Here is a 20,912-nt window from a genome sequence, read left to right on the forward strand (position 1 = left end):
AAAAACTGTGAATTATAGTCTCATATTTTGTATTCACCCAAGAATCAAATCAACTTACTTAATAAAACCCATTTTTTCAACTGTAATATGAGGAGGTAGATCCAGCTGATCTTAAATATCTATTCAATTCAACTATTCACTTTTCTATAATTGAGAATTACTGTGCAATCCCAAGGACCAAGTGAAACAAGGAAGCTTGTGAAAAAGATAGTGGTGGCATCATCAGGCAAACAACAGTGTGACAAAAGAAAATGGAGGAGGGAAAGTAAGAATATAGAAAGATGAAGGAAGCAAAAAGGAAAATGGGATGGTCACAGAGACATATATATCCCAGTGATTTGAAACATCTGCAAGAACCTTCATCTCCTCTTCCCATGTTCACAGCTTATTGTTAACAGATTTTTGTAATTAAGCTAAAATAAATTGTGCAGTGAGGTACTAAATGGGAAGATCCTTTTAATGTTTAGGTGGGAAGCATCAAGCTAATATCATGAAGCAGTATAGTAATGAGAAGAGTGACTTACCAGGTGGGCTAATTCAATGCTCTTAGGTTTATTAAAATAGCTTTCATTTCCCAGGTTGAGGGCAAAGATGAGAGGATTATCCTTACAGGAATCAGACAGTGCTACTAGGGCATGGGTTGTTTAGCCCATGAAGCAACAAATTTGACCATGAAAAGTTTAGGTCATGTGGCAGGAAGGGGACAGGAATACATTCTAAACCCTGATGTATTGTGAAAATAGAAGAAACACAGAGGGCCTGATTGGAGAAGAAATTAGGAATGGAATGTTGAAAGACTGACGATTAGAGATAGAGGTGCAAATAAGGTCATATGTACTCTGATGTCACATGAGATGTTTTTAACTGGGAAAGTCTTAGAAAGATTAATCTACCTAGTATTTTCCAAATTAAAAAAAAAAATCTTTAAAGTAGTAGAATCCTTTGTTTATAATGCAATTAGAACGAAGTGGGACTAGGGAACCTTATGGTCCAGCAGAGCCTAGTTGAAAACCCCCCCTCTCCAGCTTTTCAGAAGGTGGATTTTATTGTTAATAACCAAGTAAAAATAAATGTATAAAAACAAAAGGCAAAAAATAAATAAAAGGCGAAAGAGAACAAAGTACTTTTAGGTAGTGATGTGTCTGTCCTCTTAGTGGTTGCAGAGTTATTGTTTTATCAATTTGTCAGTAGTACAACTCTGGTTTCAAAATACATTGTACAGTTTTTCTGTGCGTTAGTACTTTAGAAAGAGTAACCTATAGTTCAGTAAAATTTTCAGATATATTAAGAAAAATCTAAATTGGACTCTTTAAGATACTTTTCTTACTCTTTTTATTTTCCTTGGTACTGGGAGTTGAACCTAGGAATGCTCTCCCACTGAGCTACATCCCCAGCTCTTATTATTTTTTATTTTGAGATGATCTCACTAAGTTGCCCAGGCTGGCCTTGAACTTGTGATCATCCTGCCTCAGCTTCTAGGGTAGCTGGGATTTCAGGCACATGCCACCATACCCTGTATTTTTTTTTAACTATTCTTTATGAAGCCTTTATGTAGTTATCACTTTTATTTTGCTTCAACAAAATGAATTGAATAAAACTCATGTTTCCATAAGAAAATGCTTTATCTTTGGAAGGTATTACTTAAATGATCCCATAATGAAAATATCAGGTACAAAGCCCACTGATCTCAAAGAGCAAAAGGAAATGTTTGTAGCCACAAGAAAAAATAATTTTTAAAAAATCTCTAATTAGATGTTTATATCGTAATCTAGTTAACCTCCCTTTTTAAAGATACTTTCCTTTGGAATCTGTAAAGTATGCCTGTTTAAGGCACTTAAAGTTAAAAACTTAACATCTATAAATTTAAAGGAGTAGATGTAAAACACAGAAATGTAAATTGTATTTTCATAATTGCCTTATTTGTTTATCTTTTATTGGTTTATTTTATTGTCACTTGTACTGGCTTTATAAAATTTTAATTAGGTATCTATTTTATCTATTTAGATTATTACTGCCCTTCATCATGTTAATAACATTTTGCTACAGAAAAAATGCCTATTATTAAAAAGGGGGCAGCATATAATACCTTTTAAAATATTTTGAGGGAAAGAAATCAGTTTTGGCCATTATTGCCTATGCATTTTTTGTTTGTCAAAACAAAGCTTAGGCCTGTTTACCATTCAGACTGAGAACTGATGAAATAGCTTTCTAATTTGATTATCTCATAGGTGTGTTTCTTTTTTAACTTTATTTTTATGTATGTTTTTATTGCAAAGAGCAGCTGTTTTATTTAGAAAATGTTCTGATACTTATCTGTGATGGAACACAAGCAGTGACTTTTTTAAGGCTTTAATTACTAGTGTACTGAATCAAGGTGCTTTTTCTATGCCTTGCATTTAAGAAAAGTCATTTGATGATTTAATCATTTCAATCTATTACAGTGTGGTAATGATGCAGACATTCTTAATGTAGTTATTAGTACCAGAGCAAACTTGATTTTTAAGGTACTGATGACTGACTGCAGTATATTTCTACTTTAAGTTGATGTCTAGCAAATAATATACATAATGGCTGTGACTGTTAGGACCATGATATAATGTAGATGTCATGTAGATAAAAATCAGTTGGACTGATTTTTTTCCCCTTTAAGATATAACTTTTCAAAGAAAATCTTTGATGTCAAATGTTTTACTTTCATAACCAAGTAACTAGATTTACATGATAATATAATGAAAGAATCAAGCTGTTAAATATATCAAAGTTTTATTCCCTAAATAGATTTTAATAAGTGAAACTCCATCAATCCTTGTTTTATTTCAAAATGTATGTAAAGTTTTATTGAATTCAACTTTTTGGTATATGTTACTTTTGAAATTGTCTATTTTTCTAAGTTGAATTTCTTGATAACATCAGCTTTTACTTTCTCATTTACTATTCCTTTTATGTTATTAAGACTGCAAGATATGAATAAGTTCTAGTTAATAATATCCAGCACAAAATCAAATTTGTTTATATTTAGATTGAATATGAGTCTCAACTTAAGAAGATGCAGCTACTCTCAAAAGATAGACTGGGAATAAAGGGTGAACTGAAAAATGAAGACAGACAGAAGGTAACAAATTAACATGATAAAATTTCTATTAACAAACATCTTTTTGGTTAAATTTTTAAGTGATTATTTAAAGATTTTTACCTATTTCCTCTTGCTTTAATGTCTAACTTTAATTAAATTGGCTGAAAGCAATCACTTTGGGGTTAAGATTTAGATTTCCAAGAAAACCTCAGGGTTAGTAGGTAAAATTGTGTTTTTCTAAATAATGCTTTGTAACTACTTTTTCTTAGTTGGAGAAATGTTTTCAATGAAAATGTGGTATTTTGATTCTTTCCTTTATATATAATTTTGTACATTTTAACCTTCTCACAGAGAAAGTGGAAAGAAGAGATTGCATATCTAAGCAATAGACAAAAAGACCAGCAAGGAATACTTAAATAAATTCTGCTATGTATCTGCCATAATGCAGGCTTCTAATCCTCCTGCCTATCTCCATATAAATGATTCTGTTCAAGACCATAGATGTTTTCTTCACTAAAAGCAGTAAAGCTCTTTTAGATGAAATGTCTAAAAACATCTTGTAATAACTTGGAGCATGCTGGCAAGAGTAGTCACTTGTGACTATATGTGAAACCCCCTCAGCCAGTCGATATTGTAATAAGCAAAAATGGTAGCATCACTCCATTATTCAGAAAAGCCAACAGCGTGCTTGTTCCTTAGGCTGCAGCATTCATTAAGAAAAGCTTACTGGGCTGAAAGCTGGAAACAGATGATAACGGGATATGATTTTCATATTTAATGCTTTCCTTGGAAGAGTATGTGTGCTACAGATTGATAGAAGAATCAACTGCTACTTTACTAAAAGACTTTCAGGTTTGCCCTATAGCTACCGATGGAATCATTCAGCCAAGAAATTAACTTTTTCTCCTTTTACCTGCTTTATATATCTGCTAAGCAGGCTGCCTGGCTGCCAGTAAATGTTATTATGCAGTTAACTGTTTGGTATTTAAGACTCTTATCAGAAAAGAAACAGAGGCCACACTATTTTGTTTTTATAGTAGGAGGAAGGTTTTAGTTTTTCTTTCTTCCGTGCATTAGCAGGCATTAATCTGAGTTTATAGGAAGTTTTAGTTTTTCTTCCCCATAGATTAAAAAGTTAAAAAACCTAGAATTTAGAGCATTCTTTAAACTGTAAGATACAAAACACCAAGCTCCAACAACCTTGACCTATATAAAAAGGCCTTTAATGATAAATGATTTATATGCCATTAGATGTAGACCAAATGTGGTATGATGTGATAGACTTCTAAACCATTCAGCCAGTTTTCCTGTTTGACATTCAGTCATGAAATAATTGACATGTTTTTAATCTACAAACTAGCATGTTCTTTCTATGCCATTTCTGATAGACACATTCTTAGTATGGCAGTGTCAATGGTACTTAAGTAATGTGGGAGACTTTTTTTCTATTTGCGCTACCTTTTTTTCTATTTGCACTACCTTGCACAAAGTTATGGAGTCTTTTAAGTTATATTTAAACAGAAACAAGAGACACAGTGCTGACAACACTGTAAAATGTTTAATAACTAGAATGAAGTTTTTCCCTTTTGATTGAAAATTGTCATCTTTGACTATTTGACTGTAAGAATCAATTAGGTAACATTTTGAGAAACTTATATCTTGCCTTTTTCAATTTTCTATTAATGTTCAGTCAATTAAAAGGTAAATATATTGCAAAAAAATCATGACTTAGTTAATCCTTATTATACACTAATTCCCAGATTCTTTATAATATGAGTAATGTTGTATTTTTATTGGAAATCCAAGTTCCTTTTCTTTTAGTAGTCATATGAATTAGCCTCTGAGCCTAGTGTCTCTGGTCTCCAAGGACTTACCTAGTGCACATACAGTCTCACTGACTGAATTCAGTATATAGTTGTTGAGCAACTGTTCTGTTTGAGAAGCCACAGTAGGTCCCTCTATAAATGTCACAACTCTTGCTCCCAAGGTGCTTTCTCACAAAGCAGTACTCTTTCTAAGGCACAGGATAGTGTATGATAAGTGACAATTACAGGGAACAGGCATGAGCAACATGAAGAAAGGTGGGACTGCTTCTTTTGCAGTGAGTAACCCAAGCCTTGGTGGAGGGGTTGGTGCTTGAGCAAGCATTGAAGGATGAGTAGAATAACGATCAGTGGAGGTGTGTAGATACTCTAGAAGTAGGAGATGTTTTAAATAAAGGAGTAGAAATAGGAAAGACCAGAGGGTAGTTGTCCAGTCTGCCTGAAATCTAAAGAGCTTGTAGAGATAATGGACAGATAAATCTTGAGACTTGGTACCTGGAACTAATGTCCCAGGCTCAAGAATTGAGATTTACTCCTAGAATTATCATTGTAAGAGTGTGTATTGGGGCAGATGATGGAAAGACTTGTGAGTACAGTGGTTCTCTTATAGGACTGAAGCTGCAGGAAGATGAGGCTAGCAGTACAAAGCAGTATGAACCTGGGGAATGAGTGTATGGAGCTGAGGAAATCAGGGACAGTGTGAACATGAGGAATTAACCAAGGGCCTGGATTTGGGGTGGTTGTTGCAGGGGAAAGCACTAATAAGAGGGGAGGCTGTATCAAATTAGTGATGATTCTGAATCATAAAAAGATAGTTTTAAAAATTTAGCAAAAAGCAATGACTTGCATGCCAAGAAGAAAATCATCAAGTAGTGGTTGTCAATTTTTTAAATGTAAAACTCTGGCTCAGTTTTGTTGTAAGACATCCATTGTTTGCATGCATCCAGTGGCTGCTCTTTAGAGTCACATATTCTCTTAAAAGGATGAATAACTGGTTATTATCCCCCAAGTTTATTTGCATTCTTTTATAAAAAATGTTTATTTGCTTTTTTTAGTTCTACATGACAGTAGAATGTATTTTGACATATCATACATACATGCAGTATAGCTTCCCATTTTTGTGGTTGTACATGATGTGAAGTTACACTGGTCATATATTCCTATATGAACATAGGAAAGTTATGTCCAATTCATCCCACTGTCTTTTTCCTATTCCCATCCCCCCTCCCTTCCCTTCATTCCTCTTTGTCCACTCTTAATTTAGTTAGAAACTTAAAAAAGTAGATAGTGAAAAGACAAAGTCAAGGCCTCATTTGAATTCTCACAAATTTTACTATAATTTAATAATCCTCCTCTCTATTACATATTGTTATTTTTTATTTTGGGGTAAACTCTAATTCTTTTTATCCATAGGCATGTTCTTCGACATGTTCTTCTGATTGCTGAGTGTTTTGGTATGAGCTGTGATTAGAGAATATATATATATAAAAACATCAAAACGTATGTAGTCATGGCATTTTTGAGTGAGAGTATAAATTTTCTATTGTCCTGTGACATATATTCTATTAGAAACAGAAATGAACTGATAATACTTTGCCAGGGCTGGAGAACACTGCAAGATCAGGGAATCTCATCACAGGACTAAAGTCTGCTTGGGGAGTGTCCCCTCCATTGTTGTAACCCTACCTGCAAGGATCATGGGGAGAATGGCTGTGTAGGTTGTTATTTCTACAATAGTTAGTGACTTTTTCTGTGTGTTAAGTGCTACATTCACATTTTATGTGCATCAATTCTAACCCTTTCACATCTTTATTTTATTTATTTATTTTTATCTGATGCTGAGGATTGAACCTAGTGCCTTGTGTGTGAGACAAGTGCTCTACCACTAAGCCACAAACCCAGCCCAATTCTAACCCTTTCAATAATCCTGAAAATAGATGCTATTATTATTCCTATTTTATAAGGCTCAGAAAGGTTAGTTAACTTGCTCAAGGCTACATAGCTAAACAGAGCCAAAATTCAAATCCAGAACACTTGTGCTATTAGCCACCTTGCCACAATGTCTTCAAGGTAGTATGAAGGCAGTGCTTTTCAAAGTCAGGAGAAATTCCCATTGTGATAAAAACAACTTTAGGGACTACATTTTTTTTTTTTAATTATAGTTGTAGAGGACAAAATGCCTTTATTTTATTTTTATTTTTATGTGGTGCTGAGGATCAAACCCAGTGCCTCACACATGCTAGGCAAACACTCTGCCACTGAGCTACAGCCCCAGCTCTAGGTACTACTATTTAACCTAACCACAGGAGGAAATGAAATAGTCTCCCTTGGTGCTGTAAGATTCCAGTTAAATCAGGTCAACCATGGCAAGCAGAGTGCCCATTTCTAAACTGCCCAGAAAGGAGCATCCAACCTTGTCCAAGCAGAAGAAATACTTTCAGCTCAACTGAAGAAGAACTTGAAGAGAGAAAGCCTGAATAGTCATCAAAAACAGATGTATGCCTTCTGTGCAGGGATGAGCCATGCAGTAGCTTTAGCCATGAATTTTAACTTGTCAGCAGAGGTGACTGAACTGCAACCAGGAATAGCCCTACTGTAGGAGAGGCATCAGACAGAAAGTGACACCCCAGTGTTAGATGGCAAGAAGCATTCTTTCATTCCTAATAGGTCAAGACTGCTTCTCTCAGAATCTGAGCAGTATATATAAGACCAGAGCAGCCACTGTAGGGCAAAGCCCGTTGCCTATGGGTAAAGGAACAGACACCTTTATATAAAGTGTCCTAAAACTATCCTGCAATATCCCCATTGAAAAGCAAATGACTGAGGTTGGAATTCCCTGGAAGTATATCCCAAGATAAGAATTTGAGTGCAAACAGTTTATTTAGTAGGTAGTCCCAGGAAGTACATACAATGGAGGAGGGAGTAATGTTGACACAGGGAAGAGAAAGAAGCCATTGGGAGTGTGTAATTGAGTAGATCACCATTGTGAGCCTGTGACACTCAGATCCACAGGGAAGCCTGGAATACTGTATAGCATGTGCTCCAGAAGTATCCTATCCATGAGGAAGGCAAGAAAGGTGTTTCCCTTCTAACTCAGCCACTGAGTGATGTATCTGGCTGCACTACCAGCTGCTGCATGGCTGCTGACAAAAGCACTCAGGACGGGCTGGGAATGTGGCTCAAGCGGTAGCACGCTCGCCTGGCATGCGTGCAGCCCGGGTTCGATCCTCAGCACCACATACCAACAAAGATGTTGTGTCCGCCGAGAACTAAAAAATAAATATTAAAAATTCTCTCTCTCTCTCTCTCTCTCTCTCTCCTCTCTCACTCTCTCTAAAAAAAACAAAAAACAAGCACTCAGGACAAGAGACACAGGTGTTTGCAGGACACTATGTATGTATTAGGATGATGAGGGACCAGGGATATGGGCCAGTCTTTCTCATACCTACTGTGGGAAAGAACAGTGAGTAGAGGAAGTAGAGTTGAATTATTAGAGTTATCTATGCAAGGCCAATTTCTTACCTTACCAACTCACAGTGTTGCCCTCAAAAACAGCCTCCTTGAATCACTGCTCAATTTTAAATAATACAAAAGCTCTCAAATGGAGTTCTAAGCTGCTACCTTCATGGGGATGACAACCTTCGACCCTCAAAGTTATGGCTGTATTTGACTCTGAGCCATAACAAGTAGAAAGGTTTTCTTTTTGTATTCAGTGGACGTCTTCTACATTAATAGCATTTTATTTATATGTTTTGGTTCATAAAACAATGAAAAATTATACCGAATTATACACATAGTTCCTCAAAACTAGATGCCTTAAAACTAGATGCACAGACCTTTTTTCTAGGAGAGGGTAGAAAGTGCTCTTCTCACAATTCTCTAGATTATGAGCTGTTGCAGGGCAGGGCCTGGGCCCTTTCCGCCTGCACCAGCATGGCCTACCATCATGAAAGGATGAAGAACTGAGATCTGTTCTCTTTGAATGAGGTTTGTGCCCTATTTCATGTGGAGCTGAAAGATAGATGAAGTTTGGACTCTTCTTTCTTTGATTCCTTTTGGGGATACCTTTGAAGTAGCGGATGGAGAGTATGGCTCAAATCAACAGCTAATATTTATATTAGTCTTTCTTTGTTTTATGTACTGTTCTAGGAAATATGTATATATATATATATATATATATATATATATATATATATATATATATACACATATACACATCCATTATAACAACCTTACAAAATATATACTATTTTAATACTCATTTTACAGATTAGGAAATAGGTACTCAAATAAATTAAGCAACTTGTCTCCAAGTCACACAATTAGTAAGAGGTAGAGTTATGAATCACATTCCAGCAGACTTGTCTGGAAGCTTTTGTTGTTGTTTATTTAAATTTGTTTTCTATTTTTTTTTTTTTGTCTTTTAGAAACATTTTTTTTTGGGGGGGGTCTGTGGCCTTAATTAAAAATTTGTTGGCTCTGGGGATGTCATGTGGTGGCAGAGTGCTTGCCTGGCATATGCATGGCCCTGGGTTTAAGCCCCAGCACTGCAAAAAATAAATAAATAAATAAATACATACATACATACATACATACATACATACATACTTCTTGCCCCTCCACCCCCCAAAAATTGACCTACTTTTCAGTTACTGGATGAAGTCATTTACTTTGGAAAATAGTGGAAGAGGGCATTTCTTGAAAGAATTTGTTTTCTGTCATAGTCAAAAATGAAAAAGGGCTGGGGTTGTGGCTCAGTGGCAGAGCGCTCACCCACCACGTTCAAGATCCCGGGTTCAATCCCCAGCACCAAATAAAAAAAATAAATGAATAAAATAGAGATGATATTGTGTCCAACTAAAAAATAAATATTAAAAGAAAGAGAAACAGATATTTTAAAAACAGCTTTTGAAGGAACATTTGGCTAGGTAACTATCTTCTTTTGCTCTCCTTAATGTTAAAATACATGCGACATGTTTGTTAAATGAAAGAGGCTCTCACAAATGAGAAAATTGTATTCACAGATATAAGTACATGATATGGAGTGACAGAAAAGGAGAGAAAGTGAATGAGAAAGTGAAAAGAAACGTAAGTCAATTTAGCAAGAGGAAAATGCATTTTGTGGAAAATACTGTTTCTTTTGATAGTGCAGAAGATTAGAGAAGTTCCACAGAACAAATATTTATTTCTTATTCTTCAGAAAACTTTCCAAATATCATTTGCTTATATTTTTTTCACTATATTTTTAGAAAGAGATATTTTCTAAAATATCTGAAATCTAAAAATAAGTGTTACTGCCTAGAAATTTTGGGGGAGTAATCTGACAATGACCATCATAATTAATATACACATATTTTGTCCTAGTAGTTTTGCTTTTGATCATCTATTCCTTAGGAATAAGAACTTTAGTTCAAAATGACAAAATATCCTTTGTCTGTTGTAGCATTATCCATAGTCTCAGAAAATTGGAAACAGCTGTGCACGCCTGTAATCCCAGCAGCTCGGGAGGCTGAGGCAAGATGATTGAGAGTTCAAAGCCAGCCTCAGCAACTTAATAACAACCCTAAGCAACTCAGCGAGACCCTGTCTCTAAATAAAAAATAAAAAGGGCTGGGGATGTAGCTCAGTGGTCTAGTGCACCTGAGTTCAATCCCCAATATCCCAGAAACAAAACAAAAAAACATGTAAACAATCCGAAAGACCAGACATAGAATTGGCTGAGCTGAGGGAGGGGATGGTACATCCTCATGTTCCGGTACTCTGCACATATTAAACAGAACCAAGTGTGTTCCTCTTGATCAAGGCAGGGCAGGTGTCCAGGGTATATTGCTAAGAGAGAAAAGCAAATTGAAGAGGGCTATGAATGATTGTGCATGCTCTCTCTTTTGCACAAATGCCCAAACCCTTATCTGGGGGAATTAGGTTTATGTGTGTTTGAAGAAAAACATGAAGGATAATATAGTAAGTGTTTTGGCTTAATTACCTCATGGAGAGGATGGAGAGATAAATAATAGAGCTTGTTCATTTTTTAACATTTTATTTTTTTAGCTGTAGTTGGACACAATACCTTTATTTTATTTATTTACTTTTTATGTGATCCTGAGGCTCAAACCCAGCGCTTCACTGCCGAACCACAACCCCAGCCCCTAGAACTTGTTCTTTTTTTTTTTTTTAATTTAAATTTCTTTATTAGTAGTGTGATCTGGGATGAAAACCACTTACGTGTGCACATTCTCTAGAACATTTTAAATGTGAAAAGATGAGTCCAAGAATAAATCTTTTCTGGAATTAATCTCCTCTATTAAATCTCATATTTAAAATATGAATTTTGAATTCCTGGTCTTAGTACCAGTTTTGCAGCACTGCCTCAAATTGTGCTTGTCTTTTGAGGTAGTATACATCATGCCAAGAATTTACAATGAATTTAAATAGACTTTCAGTAAAATATGACACATTATCTTCTGTTCTGAATTGAAGTCAGATCCAAACCCCTAGAACAAGCAAATCATTCAAGCTTATGCTTATTCAGCAAGTATGTACCAAGCATCTACTATTAGGAATATTTTGTTTTTATAAAGTACTTGTGTTTCCTGAAGCTTTAGAGTGCTATTCAAAAGCATACTTGCATTAGTTGTAAATGTACATTGCCAACTCCAGGGCAATCACTTAAATTTTTTTTTTAATTTTAATTTTAATTTTTTTTATTGTTGGTCGTTCAAAACATTACATAGTTCTTAATATATCATATTTCACAGTTTGATTCAAGTGGGTTTTGAACTCCCATTTTTACCCCGTATACAGATTGCTGTATCACATCAGTTACACTTCCATTGATTTACATATTGCCATTCTAGTGTCTGATGTATTCTGCTGTCTATCCTATTCTCTACTATCCCCCCTCCCCTCCCCTCCCCTCCCCTCCCCTCTCCTCTTCTCTCTCTACCCCCTCTACTGTAAATCATTACTTCCACTTGTATTATTCTTCTCTTACCCCTCATTTCCTCTTATATGTAATTTTGTATAACCCTGAGGATCACCTTCCATTTCCATGCAATTTCCCTTCTTTCTCCCTTTCCCTCCCACCTCTCATCCCTGTTTAATGTTAATCTTCTTCTCAAGCTCTTCGTCCCTACTCTGTCCTTAGTTACTCTCCTTATATCAAAGAAGTCATTTGGCATTTGTTTTTTAAGGATTGGCTAGCTTCACTTAGCATAATCTGCTCTAATGCCATCCATTTCCCTCCAAATTCTATGATTTTGTCATTTTTTAATGCAGAGTAATACTCCATTGTGTATAAATGCCACATTTTTTTTATCCATTCGTCTATTGAAGGGCATCTAGGTTGGTTCCACAATCTTGCTATCGTGAATTGTGTTGCTATGAACATCGATGTAGCAGTGTCCCTGTAGCATGCTCTTATTAGGTCTTTAGGGAATAGACCGAGAAGGGGAATAGCTGGGTCAAATGGTGGTTCCATTCCCAGCTTTCCAAGAAATCTCCATACTGCTTTCCAAATCGGCTGCACCAATTTGCAGTCCCACCAACAATGAACAAGTGTACCCTTTTCCCCGCATCCTCTCCAGCACTTGTTGTTGTTGGACTTCATAATGGCTGCCAATCTTACTAGAGTGAGATGGTATCTTAGGGTGGTTTTGATTTGCATTTCTCTGACTGCTAGCGATGGTGAGCATTTTTTCATGTACTTATTGATTGATTGTATGTCCTCCTCTGAGAAGTGTCTGTTCAGGTCCTTGGCCCATTTGTTGATTGGGTTATTTGTTATCTTATTGTCTAATTTTTTGAGTTCTTTGTATACTCTGGATATTAGGGCTCTATCTGAAGTGTGAGGAGTAAAGATTTGTAGAACTTGTTCTTTACATACCTTTACATTGAGCCTTATTTCTATAACTTATTAATATTAATAAAATAGTTTGTAGTGCTGCCATGACAAAATACCACAAACTGTGTAGTCAAAACAACAGAAATTTATTTTTCACAGTTTTAGAGGCTACAAGTCCAAGATTAAGGTGCTAGTAGGGTTAGTTTCTGGTGAATTCTCTCTCCTTGATTTACAGACAGTGTTTTCTTCTATTGTTCACACATGGTCTGTTCTCTGTGTGCACACATACACACAAAGAGAACACAGTCTGATGGTGTCTCTGACTTTTTAAATAAGGACATTGATCCTTTTGGATTAAAAATCCCACCTTTATTATCTCATTTAACATGAATTACGTCCTTAGGACCTTTCTCCAAATAGTCACATTGGTGAGGAGAATTTCAGCATGTGAATGGGAGAGGGAGGTCACAATTCAGTCCTTAACAATGGTAAAGTAAGATATTTCCTTTGAGAATGTGACATGTTAGTTATTATTAAGGGATTAAGTAAAAACAAAAATTTACCAATTTGACTTAAAGACTTGCTTATACAGAAATTAAGAGTGATAACTTGTACTATGTGAAAAACTGAAAATTTTGTCTAATAGCTCCATTTCTACTTAACTTGCCTGTAGAAACAAATATTAAGACAAAATTTAAATTTTCTTAGCATTTTGTAAAACATGAACTATATATAGCAAATATATTGTTTCAAAGTGAAATAATGATGATGATCTACCTACTTGGAATACTGACTAATAACATTCATAATAAGACATCATTATATCAATTCTAAACTTGCTAATATCTCCTTGTTTGCTTTGCTGTTATTTTCCCCAACTTCCAACATTTTGGGGTGTGTGTGCCAGGGACGAATTCAGGGGTACTCGACCACTGAGCCACATCCCCAGCCCTGTTTTATATTTTATTTAGAGACAATGTCTGACTGAGTTGCTTAGTGCCTTGTTTTTGCTGAGGCTGGCTTTGAACTCAAAATCCTCCTGCCTCAGTCTCCCAAACCACTGGAATTACAGGCATACAACATTTTTTAAGAGATTGAAGATGGATAATTATGACAGGAAAAGAAAGAACTGACCTAACATCTTGGATTATAGATGTAGCATTAGCATTCAACAATCAAAAGTAATGAGGGCATGGAAAAGATAGTCAGACCCTTAAATACTGATATATGTGCCTTCTTTTCTCAATAACATTTTTTTTCAAAATCTTTTGAATTCCTAATACTATTACAATGTCAACAATGATGTAAACATGGCATTCTCTTTTCAGTTTCAGACTGCTCTGAGAAGATACATAATAAGGCTCAGAATTTAAGATTAAAGAGTACCTTATTTCTTCTTGTTAAGAAAATAACATTTTAAAAAGAAAAGACATCTGTCTTAAGACTTGATCTCAGCAAATGGGAAAACTGTTAGCCTACAAAAGCCTGGCTTATATTTTATAGTGTTGAGCCAGTACAAAAGTATTAGCAGTTAATTTTTTCAATTTTCTCATAGATTTTTAAATAAAGTTTTAAATAGTTGCTGGAGATAATGTAGAATTTACATTTTTAGTAAATTTATATGTGGTGGAAAGGAGGGATAAAAGTTTTTTCTTTAGTATGTGACTGTCCTTACACTATTTGTTCAAAAGACTTTTCTTTTCCCCCTTGTATTATCTTGACTTCTTATCAAAAACCAGTTCACTATAGACACATTTATTTATTTTTTAAAAAAACATCTATTTATTTATTTATTATTTAGTTGTAGATGGAAAACAATGCCTTTATTTATTTTTATATGGTGCTGAGGATCGAACCCAGGGCCTTGCAGGTGCTAGGTGAGTACTCTACTGCTGAGCCATAGCCCCAGCCCAACACATTTATTTCTAAACAATCAATTCTATTCCACTGTCTGTTTTTATCCAGTACCACATAGTATAAAATTACTCTAATAAGTAAATTTTGTAGTGAGTTTTAAAATTGGAAAATGGGAGTACTACAACCTTTTTCTTCTTTGGAATATTGTTTTGGGTATTCTGTATTCATTGTATTTCCATATGAATATTAGTATCAGCTTGTCAGTTTCTGTAAAGATGCCAGCTAGGATTTTGAATCTGTAAATCAATTTGGGGAGTATTGTCCTCTTAACAACATATTGTTAAGAGGACAATTCTTTCTACTTGTTTAGGTTTTTAATTTCTTTCATCACTGTTTTGTAGTTTTAACTATACAAATCTTGAACTTCTTTGTTAAATTCATTCTAGTGCATTTTATTCTCTTTGATGCTATTGTTAACAAAATTGTTTTCCGATTTCCATTACAGATTCTTTATTGATAATGTAAAAAAATTATTTCTACTTGTATGTTGGTATTTATATGTTGATTCTGTATCCTATAACCTTGCTGAACATGTTTTTACTTCTAACAGTGTGTGTGTGTGTGTGTGTGTGTGTGTGTGTGTGTATTCCTGAGAATTTTCTTTATACAAGATCATGTCATCTTCAAATAAAGGTAGTTTATTTGAATATGCCTTTCTCCTCCTCCTCCTCCTTCTTCCTCCTCCTCCTCCTCCTCCTCCTCCTCCCCCTCCTCTTCCTTCTCCTCCTCCTCTTCCTCTTCCTCCTCTCCCTCTCCTCCTCCTCCTCCTCTTCCTCCTCCTCCTTTCCTCCTCCTTCTCCTCCTCCTCTTCTTCCTCCTTCTCCTCCTCCTCTTCTTCCTCCTTCTCCTCCTCCTCTTCTTCCTCCTTCTCCTCCTCCTCTTCTTCTTTCTCCTCCTCCTCTTCTTCCTCATTCTCCTCTTCCTCTTCCTCCTTCTCCTCTTCCTCTCTTCCTCCTTCTCCTCCTCCTCTTCTTCCTCCTTCTCCTCCTCCTCTTCTTCCTCCTTCTCCTCCTCCTCTTCTTCTTTCTCCTCCTCCTCTTCTTCCTCATTCTCCTCTTCCTCTTCCTCCTTCTCCTCTTCCTCTCTTCCTCCTTCTCCTCCTCCTCTTCCTCCTTCTCCTCTTCCTCTCTTCCTCCTTCTCCTCCTCCTCTCCCTCCTTCTCCTCTTCCTCTTCCTCCTTCTCCTCTTCTTTCTCCTTCTCCTCTTCCTCTTCCTCCTTCTCCTCCTCCTCTTCCTCCTTCTCCTCCTCTTCCTCCTCCTCCTCCTCTTCCTCCTTCTCTCCTCCTCCTTTTCATCCTCCTCTTCTTCCTCCTCCTCCTCTTCCCCCTTCTCCTCCTCCTCTTCCTCCTCCTCCTCCTTCTTCTACTTCTTTTTTTCCCCTTCTTCTATTTCTTTTTTCCCCCTTGCCTTCCTGCCCTTGCTGGGGCCTGTAGCACATCATTAAGTGAAAGTGATAAAAGGGGTATTCTTGTGTCAATTCTAATCTTGAGGGGAATGCTTTCCATCTTTTACTATTCACTGTGACTGTGGTTTTTTTCATAGATGCATTTTATCAGGTTGGGGGAGTTCCCTTCTGTTGAGGAATATTCATCATGAATTTGTGTTAGATTGTGTTAAATGCTTTTTCTGTGTGTATAGAGATAATCGTATTTATTCTCTTTATCCAATTAATAGGATATATTTCTTTAATTGATTTTTTAAAATCTGAGAATATTTTTCCTATTTTGACACCAGATTTATTTTATTATTTTATTTTTTACATTGACAGGTAAAATTGTATGTGTTTGCCATGTACAGCATGTTGTTTTTGAAGTATATATGAATTGTGGAGTTTATTGATTTTTGTATGTTGAATAAAGATTGCATTCCTGGGTAAAACTCCTATTTAGTAATAATGTGCAATCCTGTTTATATGTTGCTTGATTTGGTTTGCTTTATTTCATTAAGAACTTTTTATCTCTATGCATAAGAAATAGGGCCCTGCAGTTTTCTTGTGACATCTTTGAGTTGGGTGTCAAAAACCAGCATGATAAACTGGGCAAGAAATGTTTTTTTCTCTCTATTTTTGGAAGAGTTTGTGAAGGATTGATTTTAATTCTTTAAGTATGGGTAGAATTCATCAGTGAACCCCTTTAGTCCTGGATTTTCTTTGTGGAAAGTTTTTGATCAGTAATTAAGTTGCTTAACTTCTTATGGGTCTATTCAGATTTTCTATTTCTTGAGTCAGTTTTGATAGTAACTTTGTAAGATTTTTATCTAATTTGTCAAGGTGGTCTAATATGTTGGCATACATCTATTCAAGATTTCCCTTGTAATATTTTTTATTTCTGAAAAGTATATATGCATTGTTTAAAAAAACAGTCATGTTATTTTAAAGTACATTCTTTTAGTCTCTGGCCTCAATTGAAGTGTTTAATACATTTATGTTTAATAGAATTACTGGTATTTACCTATTTTGTTCCTTTATTTCTCCAACACTACTTCCTTTTGTGTTAAACAGAATATTCTAATGCACCATTTTAATTTTCTTGTCATTTATTTTCCTATTAGTGCCCTGGTATTTCAGTTAGCATCTTTTATAGTTTGGATATATTTGAGTGTGTTTCCCAAAAGTTCATTTGCTAGAAGGTTGGTCTTTAGCATTGTGATATTTAAGTGATGAAACCTTTAAAAGGTGGGACCTAGTGGAAAGCTAGGTTAGTGGAAAGTTAGAGGGTGCTGCCCCTGGAAAAGATTGTCATTGTTGTTGAACCCTGGTTAATTTCTGTAAGAATAGTTATTTATAAAAGCAAGCATGACTTGTGAATATTTCCTGACTCACCATGTGATTTCTGCCCCTTACACATGCTTTCATAGTGATGCCATTTACCATCTAATGTAGCCATCTTCACAAGAGCCAATCATATGGTAACACCATTCTCTTGAGTTTCCAGAACTTTGGTATAAATAAAACTCTTTTCTTTATAAAGTAGACAGCTTTAGGTATTTTGTTATTGCAGTAGAAAATGGACTAAGACAACATTTATAATAATCTAGTTTGTATTAATACCAACTTAATTTCAGGAGCATATAAAAAGTTTGCATCTATATAACTCCATTCTTTCTTTACTTCTTTGTCATATTATTATAATACAAGCTATAGCTTTGTATCTTACATGTTACATATTTTTAAAAAATTGTTTTTAGTCGTTGATGGACATTTATTATTTATTTATTTATATGTGGTGCTGAGAATTGAACCCAGTGCCCCACCCATGCTAGGCAAGTGCACTACCACAGAGTTACAACCCAGCCCCTTATATGTTGGATATTAATACAGATTTATAATTATTGTTTTACAAAGATGTCTTTATATAGGAGAAAAAAGTTGTAAAACAGCAACAAAATATATGTATATCTCATCACCTTTTGTATTTACCAGTTCCTTTACTAGTATTCTTTATTTCTTAATGTAGATTTGAGTTACTCTTGAGTGTTGTTTTATTTCAGCCTGAAGTGTTTTTGTAGTATTTCCTTGGGCAGGTATGGTAGTAACAGAGTCTGTCTTTGTTTATCTAGGACTACCTTAATTTCTCCTTCAGTTTTGAAGGAAAGTGTTGGCCAGTATAGAATTCTTGATTGACAGTCTTTTACTTTCAGTACTTTGAATGTGCCAGCTGACCTCCATGGTTTCTTTTTGGGGGGTGGGTGTTACTGGGGATTGAACTCAGGGGCATTCAACCACTGAGCCACATCCCCCAGCCCTATTTTGTATTTTATTTAGAGACAAAGTCTCAATGAGTTGTTTAGCTCCTCGCCATTGCTGAGGCTGGCTTTGAACTCACAATCCTCCTATCTCAGCCTCCCAAACTTCTGGGTTTACAGGCATGCACCACTGTACCCAGCCCTCCATAGTTTCTAATGAGAAATCAGCTTTTGTCCTTATTGAGGAATCCTTGGATGTGACAGCATCACTTCTCTATATTTGCTTCCAAGATTCTCTCTTTGAGGGTTGGGTATAGCTCAGTAATAGAGCACTTTTCTAGCACATACAAGTCTCTGGGTTGCATCATCAGCATCATATATACACCAAAAGATTCTTTGTCTTTTAGTCATTCGATTATGATGTGTCTAGATGTGAGTCTTTATGGGTTTCTCACACTTTGACTCTATTTAGCTTCTTTCATGTGTAGCTTATTTTTAATCTAATTTAGAAAGTTTTCTTTCATTATTTTTTTAGAACTCTTTCCTTCCTTTTCTTTCTGAGACTTTTAATTGTATGCTTATGTGTCTCACAGGTCTCTTGAGGCTGTATTCATTTTTCTTTGTTTTCTATTCATTTCTCTTTCTTTTCCTCAGACCAGAGAAATTCAATATTGCTGATTCTTTCTTCTGTCTAGTCAAATCTGCTGCTGAGGCCCTATAGTTAATTTTTCATTCTGGCAATTGTACTTTTTAACTGCATAAATTCCACAATTATATTCATTTCTATTTTTTATAACTTAGATTTCTTGTATTGATTTTTTTTGTGTGTATTTGTGTGCGATGCTGGAGATGGAACCTAGGTCTTGTGTATACTAGGCAAGCACCCTTAACACTATACTACCCTCAGGACCTATTGATATTTCTTTATATCAATAAATCTCTATTTGTACATTATTTTCATACTTTATGTTAGTTATTTAGACCTGATTTCCTTTAGTTCCTTGAACATATCTAATATAACTTTTAATGCCTTTAGTAAGTTTAATACCATACTTAGGCTTCCTGAGGAATGGTTTCTAATGACTGCTTTTTTTTTCTCCATGTAAGACCCGTAGTTTCTTGTTTCTTTTCATTTTTCCTGCTTTTTTATTGAAACAAACATTTTAAACAATAAAATGTGACAATTCTCCCCTTCTCAGAATTGTTTTTGTGTTTTTTGTTTAAGTGACTTTCTGAACTAATATGTAAAATCTGTATTATTTTTCATGTCTGTTCACTGATGTTTCTGTTTAGTTTACTTAGTGAGGGCAGGTAATGACTAGACAGAGCTTTCTTTAATACTTAGAACTAGAATTCTCATAGTCTTTGCCAATAGGCCCTGATGTGTGTTGGGGGCATATTTTGTACACTCATCCAGGTAGTTTGCAGCCCTACCTTAGTCTTTACTTCCTGCTTGTACAGTGCTTCAAGGCAAGCCAGAGGTGAAAGTTTAGGAACTTCTTGAAATATTTCCTGAGCATAAACACATCCCTGAGCATATAGGTAGCCATCTAGATTCCCAGAAATAGGTTGGAGCTTTTCAAACCCTCCACATGGCAGCTCTTTCACTGGCTTTTCCTTTAATTTTTTTTAAAATACATGACAATAGTGGAATGCATTACACTCATTATTACCCATATACAGCACAATTTTTCGTAATTTTGTATATAAAGTATGTTCACGCCAAATTATGCCATTATAAATGAACTCTTTTTTTGGCATTACAATTCTTAATACACATATATACTACAATTTTTCATATCTCTGTTTGTATATAAGGTATGTTGACACCAAATTCAAATCTTCATACATGTATTTTGTATAATGTTGACCTTCATATTCCACCATCCTTGCTAATACCTTTCCCCCGTCCCTTTCCCTCCCACCCCTCTTCCCTATATAGAAATAATCTTCCTCCCATGCTCTCCCTCCCTACCCAACTTTGAGACAGCCTCCTTATATCAGAGAAAACATTTGGCATTTGTTTTTTTGGGATTGGCTAACTTCACTTAGCATAATCTTCTCTAACATTGCTGCTGGTTTTCATTGTGAGTACAAGTTTTGAAGTTTACTGCAGACCTCTGGGGAAGGAATGGGAATAAGATAAGTTAACATACCATAAAGCTCTCTGTTGTTATCAAGATACAGCTGTTTTTCTTAAATGCACTCCCAGGTTGCTGCAAGCCTGGTTAATTTCCAGAGTTCTGAAAAGTCATTCTGAAAAAATTTTCCCAGTATTATCATCTCTTTTGTGGAGCAGAGAAATTTTAGAGGTCCTGATTCTACCACTTTCTCTGATATCCCTGTCATTGGTTGGTTCACATCAAAGTTATTTCTTTTACTTTTGCATAGAAAAGACAGTATATTTGAAGAGAAGCAAGATCTGGATTGTTTCAGCTGTGTGTATGACATTTTCTCTCTTAATAGTTGACCCTTGATTTTTTCATCTGCAGAGGGGTGCAAATACATCTCCCTATATACTCTATTTACCTCTGTGAAATAAATGTTCTTATATGTGTGGAAGTGTTTTGGTTCC

At 35.4% G+C, this 20,912-nt stretch overlaps 1 protein-coding gene across 3 annotated transcripts in view; it reads left to right on the forward strand.

The window, feature by feature from the left end:
* The window catches only part of KIZ (kizuna centrosomal protein), a 138,628-nt gene that overhangs the window by 14,327 nt on the left and 103,389 nt on the right, over window positions 1–20,912 (forward strand). For all 3 annotated transcript variants that reach the window (XM_081290177.1, XM_081290179.1, XM_081290178.1), the window contains one exon: window positions 3,020–3,112. In XM_081290177.1, the coding sequence (XP_081146303.1) occupies window positions 3,020–3,112 (93 nt within the window). The remainder of the gene's footprint in view (window positions 1–3,019; window positions 3,113–20,912) is intronic.

This window comes from Spermophilus citellus (assembly GCF_964194105.1).
Source record: "Spermophilus citellus genome assembly, chromosome: 4".
Taxonomy (NCBI): Eukaryota; Metazoa; Chordata; class Mammalia; order Rodentia; family Sciuridae; genus Spermophilus; species Spermophilus citellus.